Source organism: Fulmarus glacialis, unplaced genomic scaffold (assembly GCF_000690835.1).
Source record: "Fulmarus glacialis isolate BGI_N327 unplaced genomic scaffold, ASM69083v1 scaffold13660, whole genome shotgun sequence".
Taxonomy (NCBI): Eukaryota; Metazoa; Chordata; class Aves; order Procellariiformes; family Procellariidae; genus Fulmarus; species Fulmarus glacialis.
In genome coordinates, this window is record NW_009189881.1 from 16,724 (window position 1) to 38,219 (window position 21,496).

At 38.6% G+C, this 21,496-nt stretch overlaps 1 protein-coding gene across 2 annotated transcripts in view; it reads left to right on the forward strand.

Annotated features, from left to right (window-relative positions):
• The window catches only part of PPP6R3 (protein phosphatase 6, regulatory subunit 3), a 52,239-nt gene that overhangs the window by 2,783 nt on the left and 27,960 nt on the right, over positions 1 to 21,496 (forward strand). Inside the window, exons 2-12 of one of the 2 annotated variants that reach the window (XM_009583796.1) lie at positions 5,943 to 6,070; positions 8,315 to 8,547; positions 10,079 to 10,265; positions 11,161 to 11,298; positions 11,831 to 11,896; positions 12,234 to 12,346; positions 13,035 to 13,148; positions 13,856 to 13,985; positions 15,853 to 16,005; positions 18,003 to 18,152; positions 19,159 to 19,223. In XM_009583796.1, the coding sequence (XP_009582091.1) occupies positions 6,059 to 6,070; positions 8,315 to 8,547; positions 10,079 to 10,265; positions 11,161 to 11,298; positions 11,831 to 11,896; positions 12,234 to 12,346; positions 13,035 to 13,148; positions 13,856 to 13,985; positions 15,853 to 16,005; positions 18,003 to 18,152; positions 19,159 to 19,223 (1,361 nt within the window). In that variant the 5' untranslated portion in view covers positions 5,943 to 6,058. The remainder of the gene's footprint in view (positions 1 to 5,942; positions 6,071 to 8,314; positions 8,548 to 10,078; positions 10,266 to 11,160; positions 11,299 to 11,830; positions 11,897 to 12,233; positions 12,347 to 13,034; positions 13,149 to 13,855; positions 13,986 to 15,852; positions 16,006 to 18,002; positions 18,153 to 19,158; positions 19,224 to 21,496) is intronic. The other variant, XM_009583804.1, reaches the window with a different exon arrangement.

The following is a 21,496-nucleotide window of genomic DNA, read 5'->3' on the forward strand; positions in this document are numbered from 1 at the left end:
CAGCTTTTCATCCACCAGTACCCCCAAGTCCTTCTCGGCAGGGCTGCTCTCAATCCCTTCATCCCCCAGCCTATACTGATACTGGGGGTTGCCCTGACCCAGGTGCAGGACCTTGCCCTTGGCCTGGTTGAATCTCATGAGGTTCACAGGAGCCCACTTCTCGAGCTTGTCCAGGTCCCTCAGGATGGCATCCTGTCTCTCAGGTGTGTCAACTGCACCACTCACCTGAAAGTCATTGCAAATTTGCTGAGGTGCACTAAATCCAACTGTTGATGTCATTGATGAAGGTATTAAACTGGTCCCAATATGGACCCTCGAGGGACACCACTTGTCACAGATCTCCATCTGGACATTGAGCTGTTGACCACTATTCTCTGGATGTGATCGTCCAACCAATTCTTCATCCACCGGACAGTCCATCCATCAAATCCATCTCTCTCCAGTTTAAAGAGAAGGATGTTGTGGGGGACCGTGTCAAAGGCCTTACAGAAGTCCAGATAGACGACAGCTGTAGCTCTTCCCTTGCCCACTGATGTAGTCACTCCATCCTAGAAGGCCACTAGGTTGGTCAGGCAAGACTTGCCCTTGGTGAAGCCATGCTGGCTGTCTCGAATCACCTCCCTGTCCTCCATGTGCCTTAGCATAGCTTCCAGGAGGATCTGTTCCATGATCTTCCCAGGCACAGAGGTGAGGCTGGCAGGTATCTTTCACTAGATCAGGTTGCTCAAAGCCCCAGCCAACCTGACCTTGAACACTTCCAGGGATGAGGCATCCACAGCTTCTGTGGGCAACCTGCTCCAGTGTCTCACCACCCTCATGACCAGAGGCAGTTCCCTTAACCTGCCCTTGTGTGCCGTGTGCCCCGGCCCCTCACTGGGCCCACACTCCACAGATGAATGTCTTTCCTGGACTAGGGAGAGCAGGAGGGGACAGAGGAGTCCAGATGCAGTTGCCAAAGTACCAGATAAGAAGGAGAAAAGCATTTTTACTGTTGTTTTCTTGTTTTATTGGTTTTTTTTTTTAAATTGTTTATTGCCCAACCTTGAAAAGAACTTGTAGTGAAGAAGCTAGAAGGGACCTTAATGCTGCAGGCCAGCACCTCTTCCTGGCAGAACTGCAGTCTTCTGCTTCTCTAAAGGTACAACTGTCTCTAACTTCTTTTCTTGATCTGTTGCTACTCTTCGTGCACTGCCGCGGAGGGTCTGGCTTCATCTTCAACCACCCATCGGGCAGCCTTCTCTTCCTCAGACTGAAGAAGCCCCACTTCCAGGCCCCAGGGACCTCGGTGGCCCTCCGAGAGACTCCTCCTGTTGCCCTGGTGCAGCAGCCCAGTGGAAGCCAGGTTGTCTCATCCCCTTTTCTTGAGGCTCAGGGCAGAGGAGATGACACCCCTTCAGGAGGGGTGGGGGATGGAAAAGAGAAGGGCTCACACCACCCGTGGCAATTAACAAAATAATTGTTAATGCTGGGAGATGGAATGGGTGAGCGTGCAGGACAGCCAGGTGTGGAAGCTGGGCTTGATGGTAGGGTGCTGGCTGGGTGCTCCTGTGACGCTGTATTGATGGTGTCATGGAGGGGAGCCCAGGCATGGTGTAGTGGTGCCAGGGGAGCCATGCTGGAGGTGGATCCCCTTCCATTGGTTCTTCTTGATCTTTGGGTGGATCCATCTCCTTGGGCTCCACACCATCAGCCACATGAGTGATGGCCCTCACTACCATGTGGCTGATGGTGTCCCTCCTCTGACACTGCCTCCTCTTCTTCTGTGCCTATCTGCCTTCCCACGCAAAAGTGAGCAGCCACTTGCCTTGCTGCTGTGGGACCTCTTTGTTCCAATTATCCTTGGAATCTGAGGGCCTCGAAGCTCAGCAGATTGTGGGCCAGCTGCCAGGGTCCCTGTATTTATAGGGCCCGGAACAAAAGGCAGTGAGGTGGCTCATGACATCAGGAGGCCACTGTGTGGTGATGCATGTGGCCAAATATGGCTGTTCTGGGAGTTGGGGGGGCTGTGGCTTGAGAAATGCCCTCATGTGGGAGAAGGAGGAGGGTCGCAGAGGCTGAGGGCCCCTTTCCTGGGGATTGATCCCCTGTGCTATTCTGCTGCCCCTTAGGCACCGGGACTGCCCTCCACTTCCCCTCGTGTGCCAGGGCTCCAGCCCCCTCCTCGTCCCATGCCTGGGGTTCCCTGGATGAGATAGTGGCAACAGTGTTGCAGGAGGGTCGGGGATCCTCGGTCACCTCGGTCACAGGCGCAGCACCCTGGGACCGACAGTGGCTGAGAGGGGACGAAGCATCCAGCCATCCTGCAGTCAGGAAAGAGAGGTGCAGCCAGCCTGCCCAAGGTCTCCCAGCCACTCCGTAAAAGAATTGTCGATTGGTTTTGTTTCCCTTTCAGTATCTTTTCTAGTTTGCTATGTCCTTTTGGAAATGGGAGGACTAGGACTGTGCATGGTATTTGAAATATGGGTGCAATATGTATTGAATTGTTGATGTAAAGGTGTTTGTATTTTGTGTTCTATTTCATTCCTTTTAATTTCAAACCATCTATTGGCTCCCTCCTCCACAAAGTTTCTTTGAAACTTCACTAGCTTATAATCATAAAAATCGAATTGTTAGTGTTAAGTAATGGAGTATTTCTCAAAAATGAATTTCCACTAGGGCTCACATTTATGGCCTGAACAGGCTGTTCTGACACTGAAGAGACTGCTACATCTTACTTTGTGTTGACATGAGATTTTTATTCTATGTCAAATTTATCTTAGATTTTGTTTAAGAAATGTAGAAACTGTACCATGAAAACTCCTGTATGACTGCTTTTGTTTTTTAATTTTGATTGCTGGATGTAATGTGAAGTAATGTAGTTAAATCTAGGGACTTGGAACAGTAACTTACACCTTTCTAGCTAATAACACAATGAACCTCACTGCTTTAATTGAAAATAAATTTATTTTCAAATAGGTTATTGGGTAAGTATGGTCTCTATTATATTATTTGAAGTATTTAGAAATAAAACTAAGGAATACTTAAGAGCAGAGTTTTTACACTACTTAAAACCCATACTATTTTAATGGGATAGAAGATAAAGAATTCCTTATTTTTCTCCTGAACTCTCAATGCAGAGGAAGCAATGTAAGTGTATTGCTGTATATGAGAGATTCTTGCATTCATCAAGTGGAAAAAGTGGGGAATTCAGTGATGGCATAACTGTGTATTGCTGTAAATTATCATTACTTTACGGAAAAGAACTGTTTTGGTCCAGATCTTCAAGCTAGAATGCAGGGTTTTTATTTTTTTGTATTATTTTGTTCAAATTGCCCTCGATTCCAGACTAAATGCATAAGTGCTTAATTTTCCTATTTAATTGGTCTTGGGAAATTTAATGCTTTGAGGAATTGTGCCCCAGCCTGCAAAGGGCAGGCAATTGTAGACAGCAGGTTTACAATGGGTGATGCTCTGGCTGAGTGAAATAGGCAGTTTAAAAAGTAGCCACTGGAGTGTCTTCTCTGTCAATTTGGGTAATTCTGTTTAGCTCTCAAATTTTTTCAGACATGCAATCTTACTTGGCTTTGTTTTGAACAGATGGTCCATTTCCAGTGTCAAAATAAGCACTTTAGAAATGCTAGTATGGTGTCTAATTACTGTCCATTGTTTGGAAAAAGGAAAAAAAAAAACCCAAAACTGGAAACTAAGTAAATATACCTAGGGGCTAACTGGTTGAGGTTATGTGAAGCAGGCAGAAGGGCATGCTTAGCATTTTAAAGAAATCATTTAATTCTTTTAAAGGTCTTAAAAATGTTGGTAAAATCTCTTTTAATGATAAAAGTATAAGAATTTATTTTCATCATTACCTTGTACTTCATCAAACCTACCTACCTATTGGGTTTTTAGAAGGCAATGGATTGTTTGCATTGGAAATGCTTTTATCACTAAGAAGTGTAAGACCTTGAAAGCCTGTGGTGGCACGAAGGACTCCTTTGGTGGTTGCTCTCCTTGCGTCCAGCAACTAAGTTGTCTTTTGCTAGTTGCTACCCAGGAGTTGTAAAAACCTGTTTTGCTGAAGTAGGCTACATAATTTAGGATGTGTTTCAATCATGGAAAAGTTTGTTGGTGGAAAAGTAATGTGATTTTTTTCATCTGTGCACTTGAATCCTGTAATAAGAAAATATGATGGTACATAAAGAAAATAGGCAGTTATGTTCCAAGTTTAGTTTTTTATAATGCAATCCTTGTTATAACTGTCTATGTAGCATTTCTCAGACTTCCATATATTGCAGAATCTTCAGCTTGACACTGATACTTTTTTAAAAAAATAAGTTTCTCTTCCCTGAAAAATGAAACTGGGTGTTGCTGTAAAATCTGCAAAGTTCCTATCCTTTTAACATCCAGTTGTCAGGTAAAACAGCCTTCAGGTGGCTAGCTGAGGTCCTTTTAGTTTTCTTTTCTGCACTGGTCTAGATCCCCATGTCTGCTTGTAGCTACCAATACTCAACTGTTAAGTAGAAGTATGAGGTACCAAGTTGGAAGTAACTCCTTGCAAAGTATGTTTCTCATGTTTATTTTACTTAAGTATGATGCTTAAAAGTTTAACTTAAATCAGCAGCTTACTTTAATAGTTTTCTTATTTATTGAAGGGACTTCTGGATGCTTTAAAGTAACAAGTCTGTTCTGTAAAAGGTTCAGTATAGGAGACATTGTCCAAAATTAAACTATATGCTTGTCTGACTGGAATTCACATCTTCGTCCTGTAGCTTGAAAACAGGGGTGTCTGTATTCAGGAGGGGTGTTTGACAGCTATGTCTACTCAAAGCTACGGAGAAACTTACTGATAAAATTGTTACCAACTTTTTTGATGGAGATGTCAATTAAGCATTTGGCCTCTAGGAAGAACCATAGACTAGTTACTGAAAGGGAGAAAAAAAAATAATACACACAGTATGGTTTTCTTCAGCTGTAGTAGGCAGAAGACCAGTTTTTTTCTGGTCTGAAAGGATTGCTTCTAAGCTTTATTTCTTCCCTTTTTAGCAAACAATTCAAGTGAGAATTTCAGTTACCTGTATCTCAGAGCAGTTGACAGGCTTTCTTCGTTTTGGTGAACTGCTTTCTTTCGTTTCAGATTCAAATCAGGTGTTTACTACATGGAAGGTTATTTCAGCATTCATTCAGAGAAGAATCTCTTAACAATATTAACTAAGAAAACAAAGCGATGTTTCTCTGAATGCTGGGTGTTCCTTAGGATCTTGAATTGTCATAACTTGTACATCAGCAAGTTGATGTAAACTTTCAGAAGTACTGTTTACATTAATTGGAATTCTGTTAGTCTTGCTTGCTGGGAATGTTCAGAGATTATGGAAAGCTAACTCAAGTTACAAAAGACAGTCAAATATCTGCAGTGGTTTTAGCATCTTTAACACAATTTTTCCTTCCACATCTGAGAGGTTTTTAGTATTATCCTGGATTATTTTGCTTCTTGTAGTATCTAATCTTGAGCATGTCTTGTATTTGGCAGTCTTTTGCATCTTGCATTGAATCCAAATGTTGTGATTTTTCTGCTCATATTGGCAATGGAGTTGAATATTGGGAGTAACACAACCCAATTGACCTGTGGAGTTTATTGTAAACTTTGCAGATAGTGAAAATTTGGGAGGAGCACTCCTGATTTGTGGACATAAGGCCTAATTCTGACTCTGTTAATGGGACTGAAATGTGAAAAAGCATGAAGATAATTCAAAATTTCAGAATTGGTAGGGTTTGGAAGGGAGGGTAGAACAGTAGGCTGTGGGAAGAATAACAATAACTTTTTGTTTTTAAAACTTCCACTCAGAACTACGGTAGGCTGATTCTAGATTATCGCCAGTGATAACACCTAAGAAAATTCTCTTCTCTTCAGGGTTCCTGGACTTCCTCTTTGGCACATTTTATGTTATTTATTTTTCCTTATTTCAAAGGACCTGGGCTCCTGTTGAAAAGTGATGGAATAATCTCTGGCCGGCACCTGACATGTTGAGGGAGCACCCCCTAAAAGAGCTTGCCTGGGATACAGTTTGTGAAATAACGCAGTAACATGTTTGCAGTAGTATGCCTCTTTTTTTTTGTTGTTGCTATTTTCCGTTGTTGAATTTCTCTTGAACTAAGTATCTGAGAAATACACTGAAGCTACTGAAATGAGCTTTAATCACTGCAGAGGGATTTACATCTGGAATTAGCATTGATAGTGGTTATTTGTAAAGATGCTACTTTCACTGCTACTTTCACTAATTGGGGTAAGGGGAGGGATTTGATCTACTTTCTAGAAGCTTTAAAAAAAAAAAAAAACAAACAAAAAATAACCTGTGACTTTAATAATGCACTAGTTTCACCTGCTTACAGTAAGTCTGCATGTAGCCTGAATACCCACAAGCTAGTGTTTTTAATAACAACTTTGTATAATTTGATTTAAGCTAATTTGTGAGATCAGGTGTTTTGAACCCTGCTTGTAAATTTACTAATACTTTTAGTAGAAAAGATTTTTTTTCTGTTTTTTAACCACTTAATCCTTGCACGGGATCTCAGACGATTGTAAGTACTGATACTGCAATTGAAATTACCTTTTCCTGATTGATTTTGTTTGACTCCCATATCTTTAAACAGAAAGCTATGTAATGTGGGGGCAGTTATGTATGCTTACAACTTCTGACAAAAGGCTAAGCAAAGTAAGGTGGTATTAAGTGATCAGTGTGTAATGGTTAAAGCAACAATGAAAACCCTAAAAGCGATTAAAACTTCTCCATAGTGAGTATACCAGGCTTTTCAATATTTAGACCAAATACTGGAAGTCTTGCTAATGAAGAGAGTCATAAGGGTTTTGGTGGATCCTTGGACTCTTACCTGTTTTCTAAACTGCTCAAGTACTAAATTTGGCACTTCACTGTTCTAAGTAGCTATAGTGTGCATGCTAAATCCATTTTAACTTGGAAATAAATGCTTAAAGTTGTCTACCTCTTAATTTGCATAAGAATTAGATATTTCTGGTTTAGTTTTTATAGATTTTTATAAGAGTGTATTACAAAAGCATAGTTTGATTATTGTCTTTAAGCTTGCTCCTGCATACAACCTTACAGAAGTGTTCTTGCTAAAATAGTACTATTCACCTACATTCTCTGCAGTAACTACATGTCCTCGCAGCTGATGATGTCGCTAATGGACAGCAGTAATTAACATATTGAATTAATCCTTCACACTTGGAAGGCAGTTACTAAAGGAGCAAAAGGAGTCTTTCTTTCCTTATTTAAATGAGTACTGCTCAAAACCATGCTGCTTCCAATTGTCAGGAAAGAAAAGTTTCTCTTACTGTTCTCTAGTATCTGTAGTATCTCTTTCAATCCTCTTAAATTCTGCATTCATGTAAGACCAGCTGATACTGTGTCAGAGGTTGAATGTCATGTAAAAGCCCTGTTTTGAAGGGGAGGGGGAATGGAGCGAATGCTTGTATTGAGCTTAATGAGAGGTGAAAGCAGTTTATTGGATCTATCATAGACTGAAATATTCTTTTCTGATAGCACTATTGTCTCAGTAGCAACTGCTTGCAAGGTGCCTTAGAGCAACAGAATTAACATGGAGGTGGCAAAGCGTTTTATAAGGAAAGGTTAAGTTGCTCATCCTTATGCATTTCTGTTACGGCCTTTTACAATGTTTCAGTGGTTGGGGCCACTGCCCTTTCACGTGTTTGCATAAGGTATTTTATTGTCCCTTGTTCTTCCTCCTGTGTCAAGTTTGTGGAGGGAGGTACAGTGAGATAGTAGATCCTGTGTTGAAATTAGCTCCAGCACTTTGATGTGTGCTGCCTGCAAGTTAAAATTATTATAGTTCCTCTACCTTTATAGGTGTTTCCTTCAATGGTAGGGGTGGTACTGTAGTACATTTATGCAGTGCCCATTTTATCTTCGCTCAGCTCTATTAATTGCTGAACAAGTTGGGAAGAGCGAATTCAATAAATTGAGAACCCAAGTTATCCTTTTTTCTTTAATGCGGATTAGCATGTTCCTTTCATGTAAGTAAAACCCTGGAGCTGCCTAACTTTATCTTTGGATGTTAGAATATTGGCTATTACTAAAGGTACAAAAATTACTACGGAATATTCAGTCATCTTTAATCAAGCCTGATTTTGTAGCTTTTGATTGTCAGCATCTACTATTGTGCCTCATGCATGTTCTAGAAAGTTTCTATGCATGCAGGTACTGTTGGGGTTAGAAGCTATGAAATACCACTGTGAAGTGTTACTACAAATACTGCTTGAATAGATTTGTAAACTTAATGCTTTGTGTGTGTTCTTCTTATCCAGACCAGCATGTTTTGGAAATTTGATCTCCATTCATCATCCCACATAGATACACTTCTAGAGAGAGAAGATGTAACACTGAAGGAATTGATGGATGAAGAGGATGTTCTGCAAGAGTGCAAGGCTCAGAATCGCAAACTTATAGAGTTTCTGCTGAAGTCAGAATGTTTGGAAGACTTAGTTTCATTTATTATTGAAGAGCCACCTCAAGACATGGATGAAAAAATTCGATATAAGTAGGAAAACTTTTGGGGGTGGGAGAGACTTGGGAAGGTGGAAAGAGGGATAACTTATTCCAGTTACTTTGATAGTGTGTTTTGAATCCCTGCGTGCTGGTGTGTAGTACAATACTGGTATCTTTAGAGTAAGTTTGTTTTCAAGGGGCTTTTCAAATGAATCATTCTAATATTTGCATATTTTTCAAATGGAAGCCTCTTATCCACAAATGCTTTCAAAACCAATTGCTGTCCAAAGGAGGCTTTAAAAAAAAAAAAAAAATCAGAACTCACATGAAAAATCTTGTAGTTGTGATTATTAAGAAAATAGTTGAATGAAACACCCTATTTGGATAGTATAGTTAAGTGCTTAGCTTTGTTTTATCGATGATTGGTAAGATGTTTTGAAGATGCTTATTAGAAGGTCTGTAGCACTCCTTGGAAGAATGTACTTAATGTACTTAATGTCTAATTGTTGGTCTTTTCCTTTGCAGAGCTAGAACTGTAAGAATTGGGTATGGCCATGACTTCAGCTAGTTTGCTGAGAAGGTTCAAACTCAAAAATCAACCTAGCAATTCGTATAAAAGCACTTCAACCATTTTTGGCCTACTTTAGAGTTGTCTGTGCAGAAAGCTGCTTTTTTCTTAAAACAATATGTAAAATATTAATGTGAAATAAGCTACACTATTAGTTGCAGCACTTCACCATTTCTGGTAAACCAAGCCTCCTGTAAGTGTTTCTAGTAGAGTTTGAAATTGAAGCATCTTTCACTTAGAAACCTGAAGTTGCTGATGCTGTCAAAATTACTTTTAGTGTGAGTGGGTGATAGTACTGTCAAATGCAGGAGATTACTGGTCTTGATGGCCTGTTAGTTTAATTACTCAATGTTCTGAACTGTACTTCTGTACATGTGCAGTTCTGTACATGACACTGTCATGAAGCAGTACTAGCTAGTTTTGCAGGCTTTGTCAGACTTTGACTAGTTTACTGAATTTCTACATAATTGCAATATCTCTCTCTATATATATATGTATATCTCCCCTGAAGCTATTCCTTTTGACCTTTTTAAATAATCCCTGTGATAGTAGAAAGGGGCAAACACAGTGCTCCCTCCCCAGTATCGGTCCAGTACTACCAGTCTGCTTAACTTCTTGGTAACTAACTTTTCTCCTTCAAAAACAGAAGTGGCTTCTGAAATCAGAGATCAGTACTTGAACAGATGGATTTAACAGTAGAACAGATGGATTTAACAGTAGAACAGATGGATTTAACAATAGATCTTAAAATAAAAGCTTGCCCTTTCCTTACCCCACTTGCCTAGTGTTGTGCTATTGCTACTGAAGAACAGAGTAGTCCATTTCTTAAATGAAAGAACAGAGCTTGTAGACTGAATGTGCAGTTGTTACCTTGCAGTAGTTTGCTGCTTTAATTAGTGCAGACCAACCCTGCTTGAAAACTTGATCAGAAGCCTTACCAGGTTCTGAATTCAGAGCTGGAAGTATGACAACTTTTGAAGTATGAGTGATGGATTTTTTTTTACCTTTTCCACAGATATCCAAACATATCATGTGAGCTGCTTACATCAGATGTCTCACAGATCAATGATAGGCTGGGAGAAGAAGAATCCTTACTTATGAAACTGTACAGCTTCCTCTTAAATGAATCTCCTCTAAACCCTTTACTGGCCAGTTTCTTCAGCAAGGTGCTAAGTATTCTTATAAGCAGAAAACCAGAACAGGTAAATATTTACAAGCTCCCTAATTTAACAAGTGCTCTAATAAAGTTGTAGTACTCAGCAATGCTGCTTTAAGACTACACATTTGAGGGACAGCAGTGGAGTCAAAGAAGAGCATTCAACTTCCATACTAGCTGAAGACCCTAACTTTTTTTTATGGTATGCACAGGATTAAAAAATATGTCTGGATGAGTAAGATGTATTTGATTGAGATTTGCCTGAGCTATTTGGGCAGTGTGTGAGTGCTTACCTTTTGGCTTAGCTTAGCTCAGTGTTTTATATGGTGATATTTGCATTAATTGCTGTTAGAGGTGAAGATAAATGAATTGAATCAGTGGGAGTGGGTCCGGTTTGGTGTGAAGAATTGTTATAGCACAAGGTGAGAGACATTTGGAGTCCTTGTTAAGAAATAATGTAGTCTGTGTTCATGTGGCCCAGTACTGCAAAAGCTGCAATGACTGGCTCTTGTACCTGGGTAAATTAAGTTTGTGACTGTTCTGTGTCTTTAATTTAGCAAGCTCTGTATTTGTTTGTATTATGTTAAGGTTTTGCTGTGTTGAGCTTTGCTCACTAAGCAGGGATGGGAGTAATTCGTACCAAAAAGGAAAGCTGACTGTGCATTGGATTATAAGTAGTTTATGGTCAGCAAGTTGGGCTTGAGAGGAGGCCCAAGACACGCTGCACGTAGTACGGATCTGTCCTGTGCCACTTTTGCTACTCTGTACGTGTGTATTGTTTTATCTTGCCTTGTACTGCAAGCTTTAAGTGGCAAAAGTGTTTAAGAAGTTCTCATTTATTTTCTCCATTTGGTAGGAGAGAGAAACTAAAACTGGTTGGTGTAATTTACCATGTAAAATACAGATAAGCAAATGTAAGCTTACTTCTTTTTAATTTCTAGATTGTTGGTTTTTTAAAGAGGAAACATGATTTTGTAGACCTCATTATTAAGCACATAGGGACCTCTGCTATCATGGACTTGTTGCTCAGGCTACTGACTTGCATAGAACCTCCACAGCCCCGGCAAGAAGTGTTAAATGTAAGTAAAATGTCTCAAAGGATTTCTGTCTGATGTGTGAACTGTAGGATGGCTTATCTTCTGCTGGTTTTACTAAGTTTATTTCTCAAATGTGCTGAAATTAGATGTGTGGGGTTTTTTTCCTTGGAGCTGCTAATACTTTTCCAGTGGAGCCACAGCGCTGGTGTGGACAACTTAGAACCTGAGTGCAGATCTCTTCCCCTGGTCTTTAATATGTAACTTACAGCTGCCAAATGCAGTTTTAAAAATGTTTTGGACTTTACCGAACACTTCTTTTGGCAACTGAACACTTTTTTTGGCATCAAAGTTTATTTTGAAATTATACCTAAGGCTTTCTTTTTTACAGTTGATCAGAAACACTAATTTTACTTTTTTCCTGTTTTTCTGAAGTATTGTTAGTCCTTGTTTAGAAATATCGACAGTGTGACTTGTGGCATTTGTCAAATGACTTCTTTTAATTTTGTTAGTTTTAATTTAATTAATTCATTCACTTGAATAACATTCTTACTAACACCCACAAACATTTTTACAGTGGCTAAATGAGGAGAGAATTATCCAGCGGCTTGTGGAAATTGTACATCCGTCTCAAGACGAAGATGTAAGTATTGGTCTGACACTCTTCTGGGTCTATCTGTTCAACAAGTTGCTGTACAACATAGTGTTAGAAATTTTAGTTTTACTGTTTTCTGCTTGCTTTTTTCAGTAAGCTGATTTCAGTATTTTAAGTATGGTCATTTGGGGGAGGGTGTGTAGTTTTTAATTTGGGCCACCACCCCCACCTTCTCAGTTTAGTTACAGCATAAAGGTATTGCCTGAATGTTTTTTGCATAGGAGAGATTCTTGTCCAAGTTGAAACTTTCACCTTTTTTAATTGAAGAATTACAGTCCAGCATGTTATTATTCTTACAGTGAAAAGTTATGTTTTTCTGTTCCAGAGGCTTTCAAATGCATCACAGTCACTCTGTGAAATTATTCGTCTAAGCAGAGACCAGATGTTACAAGTACAGAACAGTTCAGAACCAGATCCACTGCTTGCAAGTCTAGAAAAGTAAGTTGGTTTGCTGAATTTCTGATTTTGTTTTCAGTTCATAAAGAACATAGGTTTTAACTTTGGACCTTGAAAACCTTTAGAAATGGCAAGCTCCACTTCTCAGGTGAATTTTCTTGGCTACCCGTCCTCTGTCTGTCTAATTTAAAATAACTCAGTAAGTAAGCAGAGCCCACCTGGAGGACTTCCTTGGGGGGCGTTTGTCTCATTATTTCCTGTGCTGCCAAAGTTATTGGGGTCAGACATGTGGAGGTCAGCTTGATACCGTGCAGAGTACACATGGGAGACTTTGGTTTTGATCTGTTACTTGTTTTAAGTTAATCTAAGTGTGTGTTTCTGCCACAGAAGAGATTCTCCTGTATTCCCTTCTTCTTTTTGCTGGTTACAGGTTTAGGTTTGTGTGGCTATTATGACAAGCTGAATCAGGTTTTTGATCTGACTGAAAACTCCCTTTTTGTACTGTTGGTTGTCAGATCAAAAAACTAGATCAATGGAAGGAATAGGAAAGTATGATTGGGGCAGTGAGGATGGGAGTGATTGTCCTAGTGGTACCTGCTAGCTTGAAATAGCTACTAGTTTTCTTTCCGTTATCCCCGAATTAATTTTACGTGGGCAAATGGTAGCTACTTCTTTTAACGGCTGTATCCTGAAGTAGTGTTATATCTGGTGCCAATGCTTTGCTTTTCAGACGAGAAATCATAGAGCAGCTGCTGTCTAATATTTTTCATAAAGAAAAAAATGAATCTGCAATAGTCAGTGCAATCCAAATACTACTGACCTTACTTGAGACAAGACGACAGACGTAAGTGTTCTTATTTCACTTGAATTATGCCTGCATAATTTAACTAAACTACTGTTCAGCAATAGCAAGTGTCTTCTGTGTACTTATGACTGAACCATTTTTGTGGCCTGTTGTAGCTGAAGAAGTAAAAAAGCAAACCACGTGATTGCAGTTGGCATTACTACATTTTCACCAAATGACTGGTCTTTCTGCATTTTTTTCTGGAAGCTATTTTAAGTGCCACTTGACAGATCAGACTACATTTCATCAGTTTGTTTCTGGATACAAGGAATAGAGTAAATACGTACAGTGCAGTGAGTGGGTATTGACTTTTTAAAAAGTTATTTGGAATTTTATTACCTCTTCACTTTGAGAAACTGCTGAACAGATCTCTGTGGTACATTCAGCTTGTTTATGTTGTTCAGGATAGATGAGTGAAGCTCGTTATCTGCCTCAAAAGAGGAAATAAAACAGCTGTAATGTTTAATCTCAAAACCATATTGGAGATTTCAAGCAAAATAAACCTAAAAATATTGGGCTGGTGTCTGGAAAAATCTTGTTCAACCATCACTTCACACTTAATTCATATTTGTAACCTTGCGTTTTTACTTGCCTCTTCATTCTTTTCACATGCCTTCGGAACCATGACACACTCACAATCCCACCTTAAAGATGTCTTACAGCTAGTTTTGATATTAATTACCAGATTTTGCTTGTGTGTGTTCTAGATTTGAAGGCCATATAGAGATCTGTCCTCCAGGCGTGAGCAATTCAACATATTCGGTCAACAAAAGTGTTTTAGAAGCCATAAAAGCACGACTTTCATCCTTCCATGAACTCCTACTTGAGCCTCCAAAAGTAAGTGAAACCTTCTGTTACCAAATTAGTTGAAACAAGACTGTCACTGTGTGACTATATTTTAGGCAGGTTATAATAACAAACAAAAGCCAGTTTGACAACATTCAGGCAAGTGCCCAGGCTCCTTCCCAGCCTGTTGTAAGCTTTACTGTTCACTATGTTGTCCCTGAGCCAATGTGTTGTGCTAATTGATACGCTTTTTCAGCTTAAACTTTGTTTAATTGGCAGGATAGTCTTGAAGCAATTGCTTCTTTCTGAAAGCAGTGAAAAGAGATTTGCTATATATTCTCAAAGTGGGTCCTGTTTTCTGCTTTAAAATCCTATATGGATAGGAAACACGGACTATGGATGCTTCAGTTGTTTAGAACTTTGGCATGGCTCACATGAGGCCTGCACAATTCTTCTAGACTTGCTGAGGACCCAAGTAGACCAGCTTCATGGCATGCACCCTGCACTCCAGACTTTTTAACTGATTTAAGCAACTTATCTATGTCATGCTGTTGCAAAAGATAAATACGAGATATATAAATAGGGGGTTTACCTATGATCCATTTGTATTTTTCCACTCAAATTTTCACTGGCAGAATTTCAGCTGGAGCACTGCACCCTGAACTGGGTGCCACAGTCCACAAGAAAGAAGGACCTGTATGCCAAAGTGAGAATAAAGACCAGAGATGTATAAAATACCAGATGGGGGTGGGGGTTATTTTAGCCTGGAGAAGATGAGACCTCAAGATTTCCAAATGCAGAAGAGGTAATAAAATGCAAAGAAACTGTCTTATCTTTATTGCAGCAACATGGCAAGATACAGGTCTATATTACAGTAAAAGCAGGGTCGCGTAAGATAAGATGAGTATTTTCTGATGGTTGGACATAGTTAGCATTTGAATAAGTCATCTAGTGAAGTTACTGAAATCTGTTGCTTGTTTTGAGCACTAGTTAAATGAGCATCCTTAGACTTTTGCCTCATGTAAGGAGTGGATTAAATGAACTAGCAGGATGTCAGTCATCTTTTCTGATGCAAGGGTGGCACTGGTCAAGCAAAAATGGCATCCAGTGTTATAGAAGGCAGTAGTGGTCTCTTTGTCAAAATGTTTGTGCCTTAAGACAGGAAGACATTTTCATTATGAATTCTCCTGCACATTGCACATTTGCTACTAGATTTTTAGCTCTTACAGTAGCTAATACCGAATTTTTGTTATTGGCACTTGGTTATGTGACAACAGTTCTGGTTTGTTAACCAGCTAAAATGTCAATGTAAGAACCATGAGGCTTATGATTGTAATACAAGGACCCATTAGTGCATTGAAAGCGATTCTTGCTGTGTTGAAAGTAATTCCTTCAAAGACTACGGATGGAGCTTGTTTCGTGTATAACATTAGAATAAGACACCAGAGAAGCTTGTTGCTTAATAAAATTGTTTTCACATATATGAAGTTAGGGTTGTTGAGGCATTATAATATGTTTAAAGACTTTCCACCTAGCTGTTTTGTGTATATTGTAGCAATGTAGACTATAGCTGTACGTGGATTAACCAATGAGAAACATTTCCTAGGAACTCTCTCCTAATCCCTTTCAAGGTTGGGTAGAATGCATCTACTTTGAGATCCTGCCTGTAGTTAACAATCAATTTTTACAATGTCATTGGTTTCATGTCACTGTTTTTAGTGCTTCCTGTCTGTGGAGTTAAAATAAGCTATAGTGTTCAGAACTAAAAATTGCTTTTTTGCAGGGTGAAGTTACCTTGTCGCTCGAGGACTGATTGTATATATTTCTAAGCACTACTCTGTCATTGTGCATAGTAATGATGAGCTGTTTTTTTAAAGATATTTTAATGGGTTTTATGTAGTACCTTTTTCTTTTTCAGAAAAGTGTCATGAAGACAACCTGGGGTGTATTGGATCCACCTGTGGGAAACACGCGTTTAAATGTGATTAGATTAATATCTAGCCTTTTACAGACAAATACAAGCAGTGTGAATCAGGAGCTTATAGAGCTTAACAGCATAGGAGTAATACTGGTAAGAACTTTATGCTGCCTTCTTTATTTTTATGAATTGCTATTAAGATCTTGTCTGTTTTTTCTGTCACTGCAGAATTTGTAGTATATTTTCCAGCCTAACTTTTCAGCCTGTTTGTGTTGTGGTTTCTATTGCACTGTTTAAGAACTCTTAATACTGGGTTTTACTGTTAAATTCATTGGTCTGAAGTCAGCATTTTCCTTTGATCACTTGAATGGTTCTTACTCTCTAACACCTTCATAAATATATGAAGTAGTTTTCTTAAGCTTATTTTTGTCATCTGTGCGTTCTCAAGTTAACAGCCATGTTCAGAGCTTCCCTGCTGTTTTCATTCTTTTCCTAAGTTGTTCCTTCAAAACCCTTTTTCCTCTCTTAATATATGGCACACCAAATGGTATCTCAGCACTGTCCTATAAAAGGACAGTTATTCTTGGTAGCTCATATGCCTTCAAACCTCTGAAAGCAAGATGTTGCACAACAAACTTTCTCTCACTGCTTTTTGCTAATGTGGAATGTGTACTTTGAGTCCTTCCTACCTCATACTTCAACTATAGCAGGACATATTCTTTGTGTTTAGGTTGACCAAAAAATTCAAATGTTGGCATCAGTTAAAAAATGACTAGCAAAACATGCTAGAACTTGTATTACAGTTTCTGAATACAATATGTAAACTTCTGCTTCTAAGCAGGCAGTTGCAGACTTAAAATATATTCTCTGCCCCAAATTGTTTTAGTGTAAAATCCTTTTTTCTTCAACTAATTAATACGGCTATGGTTGTAATGTCCTCATCTCAATTTCTCTGCACAACTTGGGTTTGCAGACAGGTTCTAACTTGTATAAAAATAGCTAACTTCACCGTAACTGAAGTTTTTCCTAGATGTGTTGTCTAAGGGAATATACATGCTATGAACACTTGCATGTTCTTATAAGTAGATTATTTTGTAAACTAAATTCAGTGAGGTTTGAACATGCTTTTCTGTTGAAGGTTTTACATAAGGGAAAGAAAGTAATTTTAGCCATATAAACTTCTTGGTGCTTCATGCTGTTTGCTGAAATAACACATGCTTTACTGTGCAGACTTGACCATTAGGAAAAGTAATTGTCTGGTTCCAGTAACATATTTTTATGGGAGGATGTTACTATTTGAGAGGACTGAAGGAAAACTGGAGATCTTTAGCTGTATTTTGAATGAGATTTAAATTGTTTAATACTGTTCCAATCACTGCACATATTTCCATAACTAATTTTATTTTACCAGTGACAGCAATCATTTGAGTTTTACAGCAAGTAGTCATCTAAAATAACTGGACATAAAGCTTGAAAAAAATCTTTCCTATGTTTAAAAGGAAAAATGTGGAGAACCAGGAACATGACTGAATGAACACTGTTTATTGTATCTCAGTTTCAGTATTTATCTGTGTCTTGTGTAAGGCATTTAACTGCATCTACATTATCTGAGTAGCCTTCTGTAATAGAATAAAATTAGTAGGTGACAGGTTCAAAACAGGTAGATTTGATTTTGTAAGGAATCTCACTGAAGTGAGGAGCACGTGATAAACGGTATTGTAGATGCTAGAAGGCTAAGTGAACTCAAAACAAAGGGAAATCTGTCAAAGGCTACTAAGGTCATAAATAATACTTCTGACTCTGGGACTCTCTGGGCTGCAGCTAGCAGAAAGAATGTAAGTGGGGAGTGTCATTCCTCCCTGTCTTTGTTCTCTGAAAATGCATTATTGTTTACCCACAGGGTAAATCCAGTTACAGTTGAGTTTTTGTTCTGATCCAGTATGATAGCCCTTGTGTTCAGATAATAGCAAGCACAAGGATTAAGTTTTTTTGTAGGTCACAAACTTTCTCTTGCACAATAATATTTACTGTAAAACTTAAAAGAATTTGTTCCAGTGTAGTCATTCATATGACTTGCTGGAGTGAGACTATAGGTTATGTTTAATGAGAAGACCTTGGTTTGTGTAAACATTGTTGAATTTGTTTTTCAGGACATGTTCTTTAAGTATACATGGAATAACTTTTTGCATACTCAAGTAGAAATCTGTATTGCGTTGATTCTTGCAAGTCCTCTTGAAAGCACAGAAAATGGCACAATTACAGATCAGGATTCCACTGGGGACAATCTCTTACTGAAACATGTAAGTTGTGGTTTTTTGGGAATCTCTTGAATTTTCCCATCTCCAGGCTATCGTAGCAGTTACTCTTACATAAAATATACCCCAATTTTACTTTATGTATAGAATGAACAGGAATCTTTTTCTGTTTTTTCTTAAAATGTCAGTTCAGGGTGTTAAACCTGAAAGTGCCATAGAGTAGATTTTTGCAGCCCCAAAGCGAGCACGTGTGCAGAGCTGCGACTATTTATTTCCTTGAAGTTCCTCTTATTTTTAAGAATTAAAATTGCTATTTCAATAGCTTTATGCTACTACAACTCAGCAGCAGAGAAGTAGAATTAATGTAGATTTAGCTTTTGGATTTCTGGTTGCGATCTGACTGCTGCTTCTGAACTTTAAACCCTTTAATGAAAGTATTTTCACTACAAGAAGGACACTGAGGTGCTGGAGCATGTCCAGAGAAGGGCAACAAAGCTGGTGAAGGGTCTGGAGCACAAGTCTTATGAGGAGCAGCTGAGGGAACTGGGGCTGTTTAGCCTGGAGAAGAGGAGGCTGAGGGGAGACCTCATCGCGCTCTACAACTACCTTGAAAGGAGGTTGTAGCGAGATGGGGGTTGGTCTCTTCTCCCAAGTAACAAGCGATAGGACAAGAGGAAATGGCCTCAAGTTGTGCCAAGGGAGGTTTAGACTGGACATTAGGAAAAATTTCTTCACTGAAAGAGTGGTCAGGCCTTGGAACAGGCTGCCCAGGGAAGTGGTGGAGTCACCATCCCTGGAGGTATTTAAAAGACGTGTAGATGAGGCGCTTCGGGACATGGTTTAGTGGGCATGGTGGTGTTGGGTTGAAGGTTGGACTTGATGATCTTAGAGGTCTTTTCTAACCTTAATGATTCTATGATTCTATGATTCTATTTATCCTGAACCTGAAATCAGTTGTCTTGTAAGACTTTAATATTTGTTAAAATCAACTGTAAAATGCGTGATAGTGTTCCACTTTACTATTACTAAGCATATTTTGCTTTTTTGATAGCTCTTCCTTAAGTGCCAATTAATAGAACGAATACTTGAAGCATGGGAGATGAATGAGAAGAAACAGTGAGTAACTAGTTTTCTCATTCCCTGCAATTGTCTACATAAGACTTGAATTGTGAAATGAACGTATGACCTGGAACTGATCTGGCCAGTTCCAAAACCTCTTTTATGTTAATATTTGGATTAAAGCTTTCTCTCATACTACTTTTCGGTAGCATTCTGATGCTTTTTCCCATGAGAAGACAATAGTTTGTCATTCTTGCCATGTATAAGATATTACTATGATCTTTAAAGTCTACCCATCTTCAAGGACAGAAACGTACCATAAGTTTTGAGAGGACAGGAAATACTTTCCTCCAGTAAGCAATTGAAAATTATTTATAAACACATCAAAGCATATTATATATTGGGGAGCAACAGACTCCGAAGCAGTAAAAGCCAAGTCCTTAGCAATGGAGTACCTTCTAAAAGTATGTGTTTGTGAACGGATGGAAGTTTCAAGTAGCTAATGTCTGAAAATGTGTTCATAGCTGGAGAAAAAACACTCAATCTTTACCTGAGGTGGTAAAACAGGTCTCTGAGGGCTCTTAAGTTTGGCTCAGGAGATACTGAACAGTAAATCTTAGCTCTAACTTGTCAAAATACTGAATTCACTGACTGGGATGGTGTTGCTGGTTTGCTGGTGTATTATTTGAGACAGTTCTACTCCCCCCAAAATATTCCTGTTCCTATTTGATGTGAATCAGATAGTAAATATGTGGCTAATGTAACCGACCTGAAAATAAGAATGTTGAAGTAGGTGAAGAGGGTGGTACAAAGAAAGGGAATGTGACTTAATCTCACTGTAGAAAACATGCTCTCCCAAATGTCTTCTCTTTTATTTCGTATTCTCCTGAGATTATAGAGAACTGCCAACTTTATCAGCGATTAAACTCTCATAGGATAGAAGTATGGAAAGTTATTTCCATAGATACAAACGAAAACTATTCTTTGGTTGGCTAAGAATGTTCTTGATCCAGTGCTTACCATATGTATGAAATAATTAAGTATTTAGTCTCATGTTTGCAAATACTAATGCGGAAAATATTGTTGTAAACCTCAGATTGTGCTTTTATCTGGAAAGAATTGATTTTTATTTGCAAGAAACAAGCAGACTGTTGTAAGTAATTCACCCCTTTATCCAATTTTGTACAGGTATGACTCCAAATGTAAAAGATAAGTCTTTAAGATTGTCTAAAGGTATTTTTAGCTTAGCTGCTTCAGGAAGTGGATTTTTTTTTTTAATGCTTTTGTATTCTGTCACTTAATGTTATTTTGATCAGGTCTAGAAGCTTTCTGCTGGTAAAAATCTGATGTAGTAAAAATCACTGGGATTAGTAAGCATTTGCTAACAGAAGATACAATCGTATTCTAGACTTTTTGGCTAGGCAGTAACAAGTCAGTCTGCTTTGTCAAATACAAGCGCTCTTCATGGCCTATCCTGTATTAGAAATTGTAACCTTTGTCATCATCATGTGTTGCTTGTTTTGAATGTACTTGTTACCTAAGCAGTTGAGGAAGTAAGACAGGAATCTCTCTCTCAAGTTGTTCCTGTCAACAACGTGATACTGTTTCATTCGTGTTATCTTGCATTGACATAACATAATTTCAGTTACCTCATGTGTTAGATGATGATGGTAGAAAATAGAGTAATGTGATTTGTGTTTGCATAATATAAGCTACTTCCTGAACTGCTGTTGCTTTACAAAGATTTCAGTCAAGTTCATGGGAGGTTTATCTAGCAAATTGAATGGGTCTTTCTTGATTTTTTTTTTTTGTTGTTTTTGTTTTTTTCCCCCTCTGTCATTTAAAAAGCACAAAACCTTAAAAAGCTGACGCAGCAAGTGTCTGGTTAGCTTGCAGCTAAATGCTAGAAATTTAGTCCAAGTCAGAGCTCTCACTTTAGCTCTTTGGTCAGATCCAGAATGGTTCCAGCTGATCATAGCTACTCAAAGCACTACTCTAAAAACTGGTAATTCCTGTTTCTACAAAGCAGTTCTGTCACATAAAAAATATTTGAACCACCTTGTAATACCTTTGATATGCAGTTAAATGTCATTCCTAAACTTCGGGAAAGCAATGATCCTAACTTAAATTTCAGTTGGTCATACCATTCTAGCTCTGTATGCTAAATGTAATGTTAAGAAACTCTGTAATACTAGATCACACTTGAGATTTAAGAATTTTTTCTCTTTTGATCATGGACTGAAAGCTCTGAGATAATGTTTGGTGTATTGGGGTTTTGAAAAATACTCTCAGCAACAGAAAATTCCTAAAACTGTGAATCTGTTGTTAAT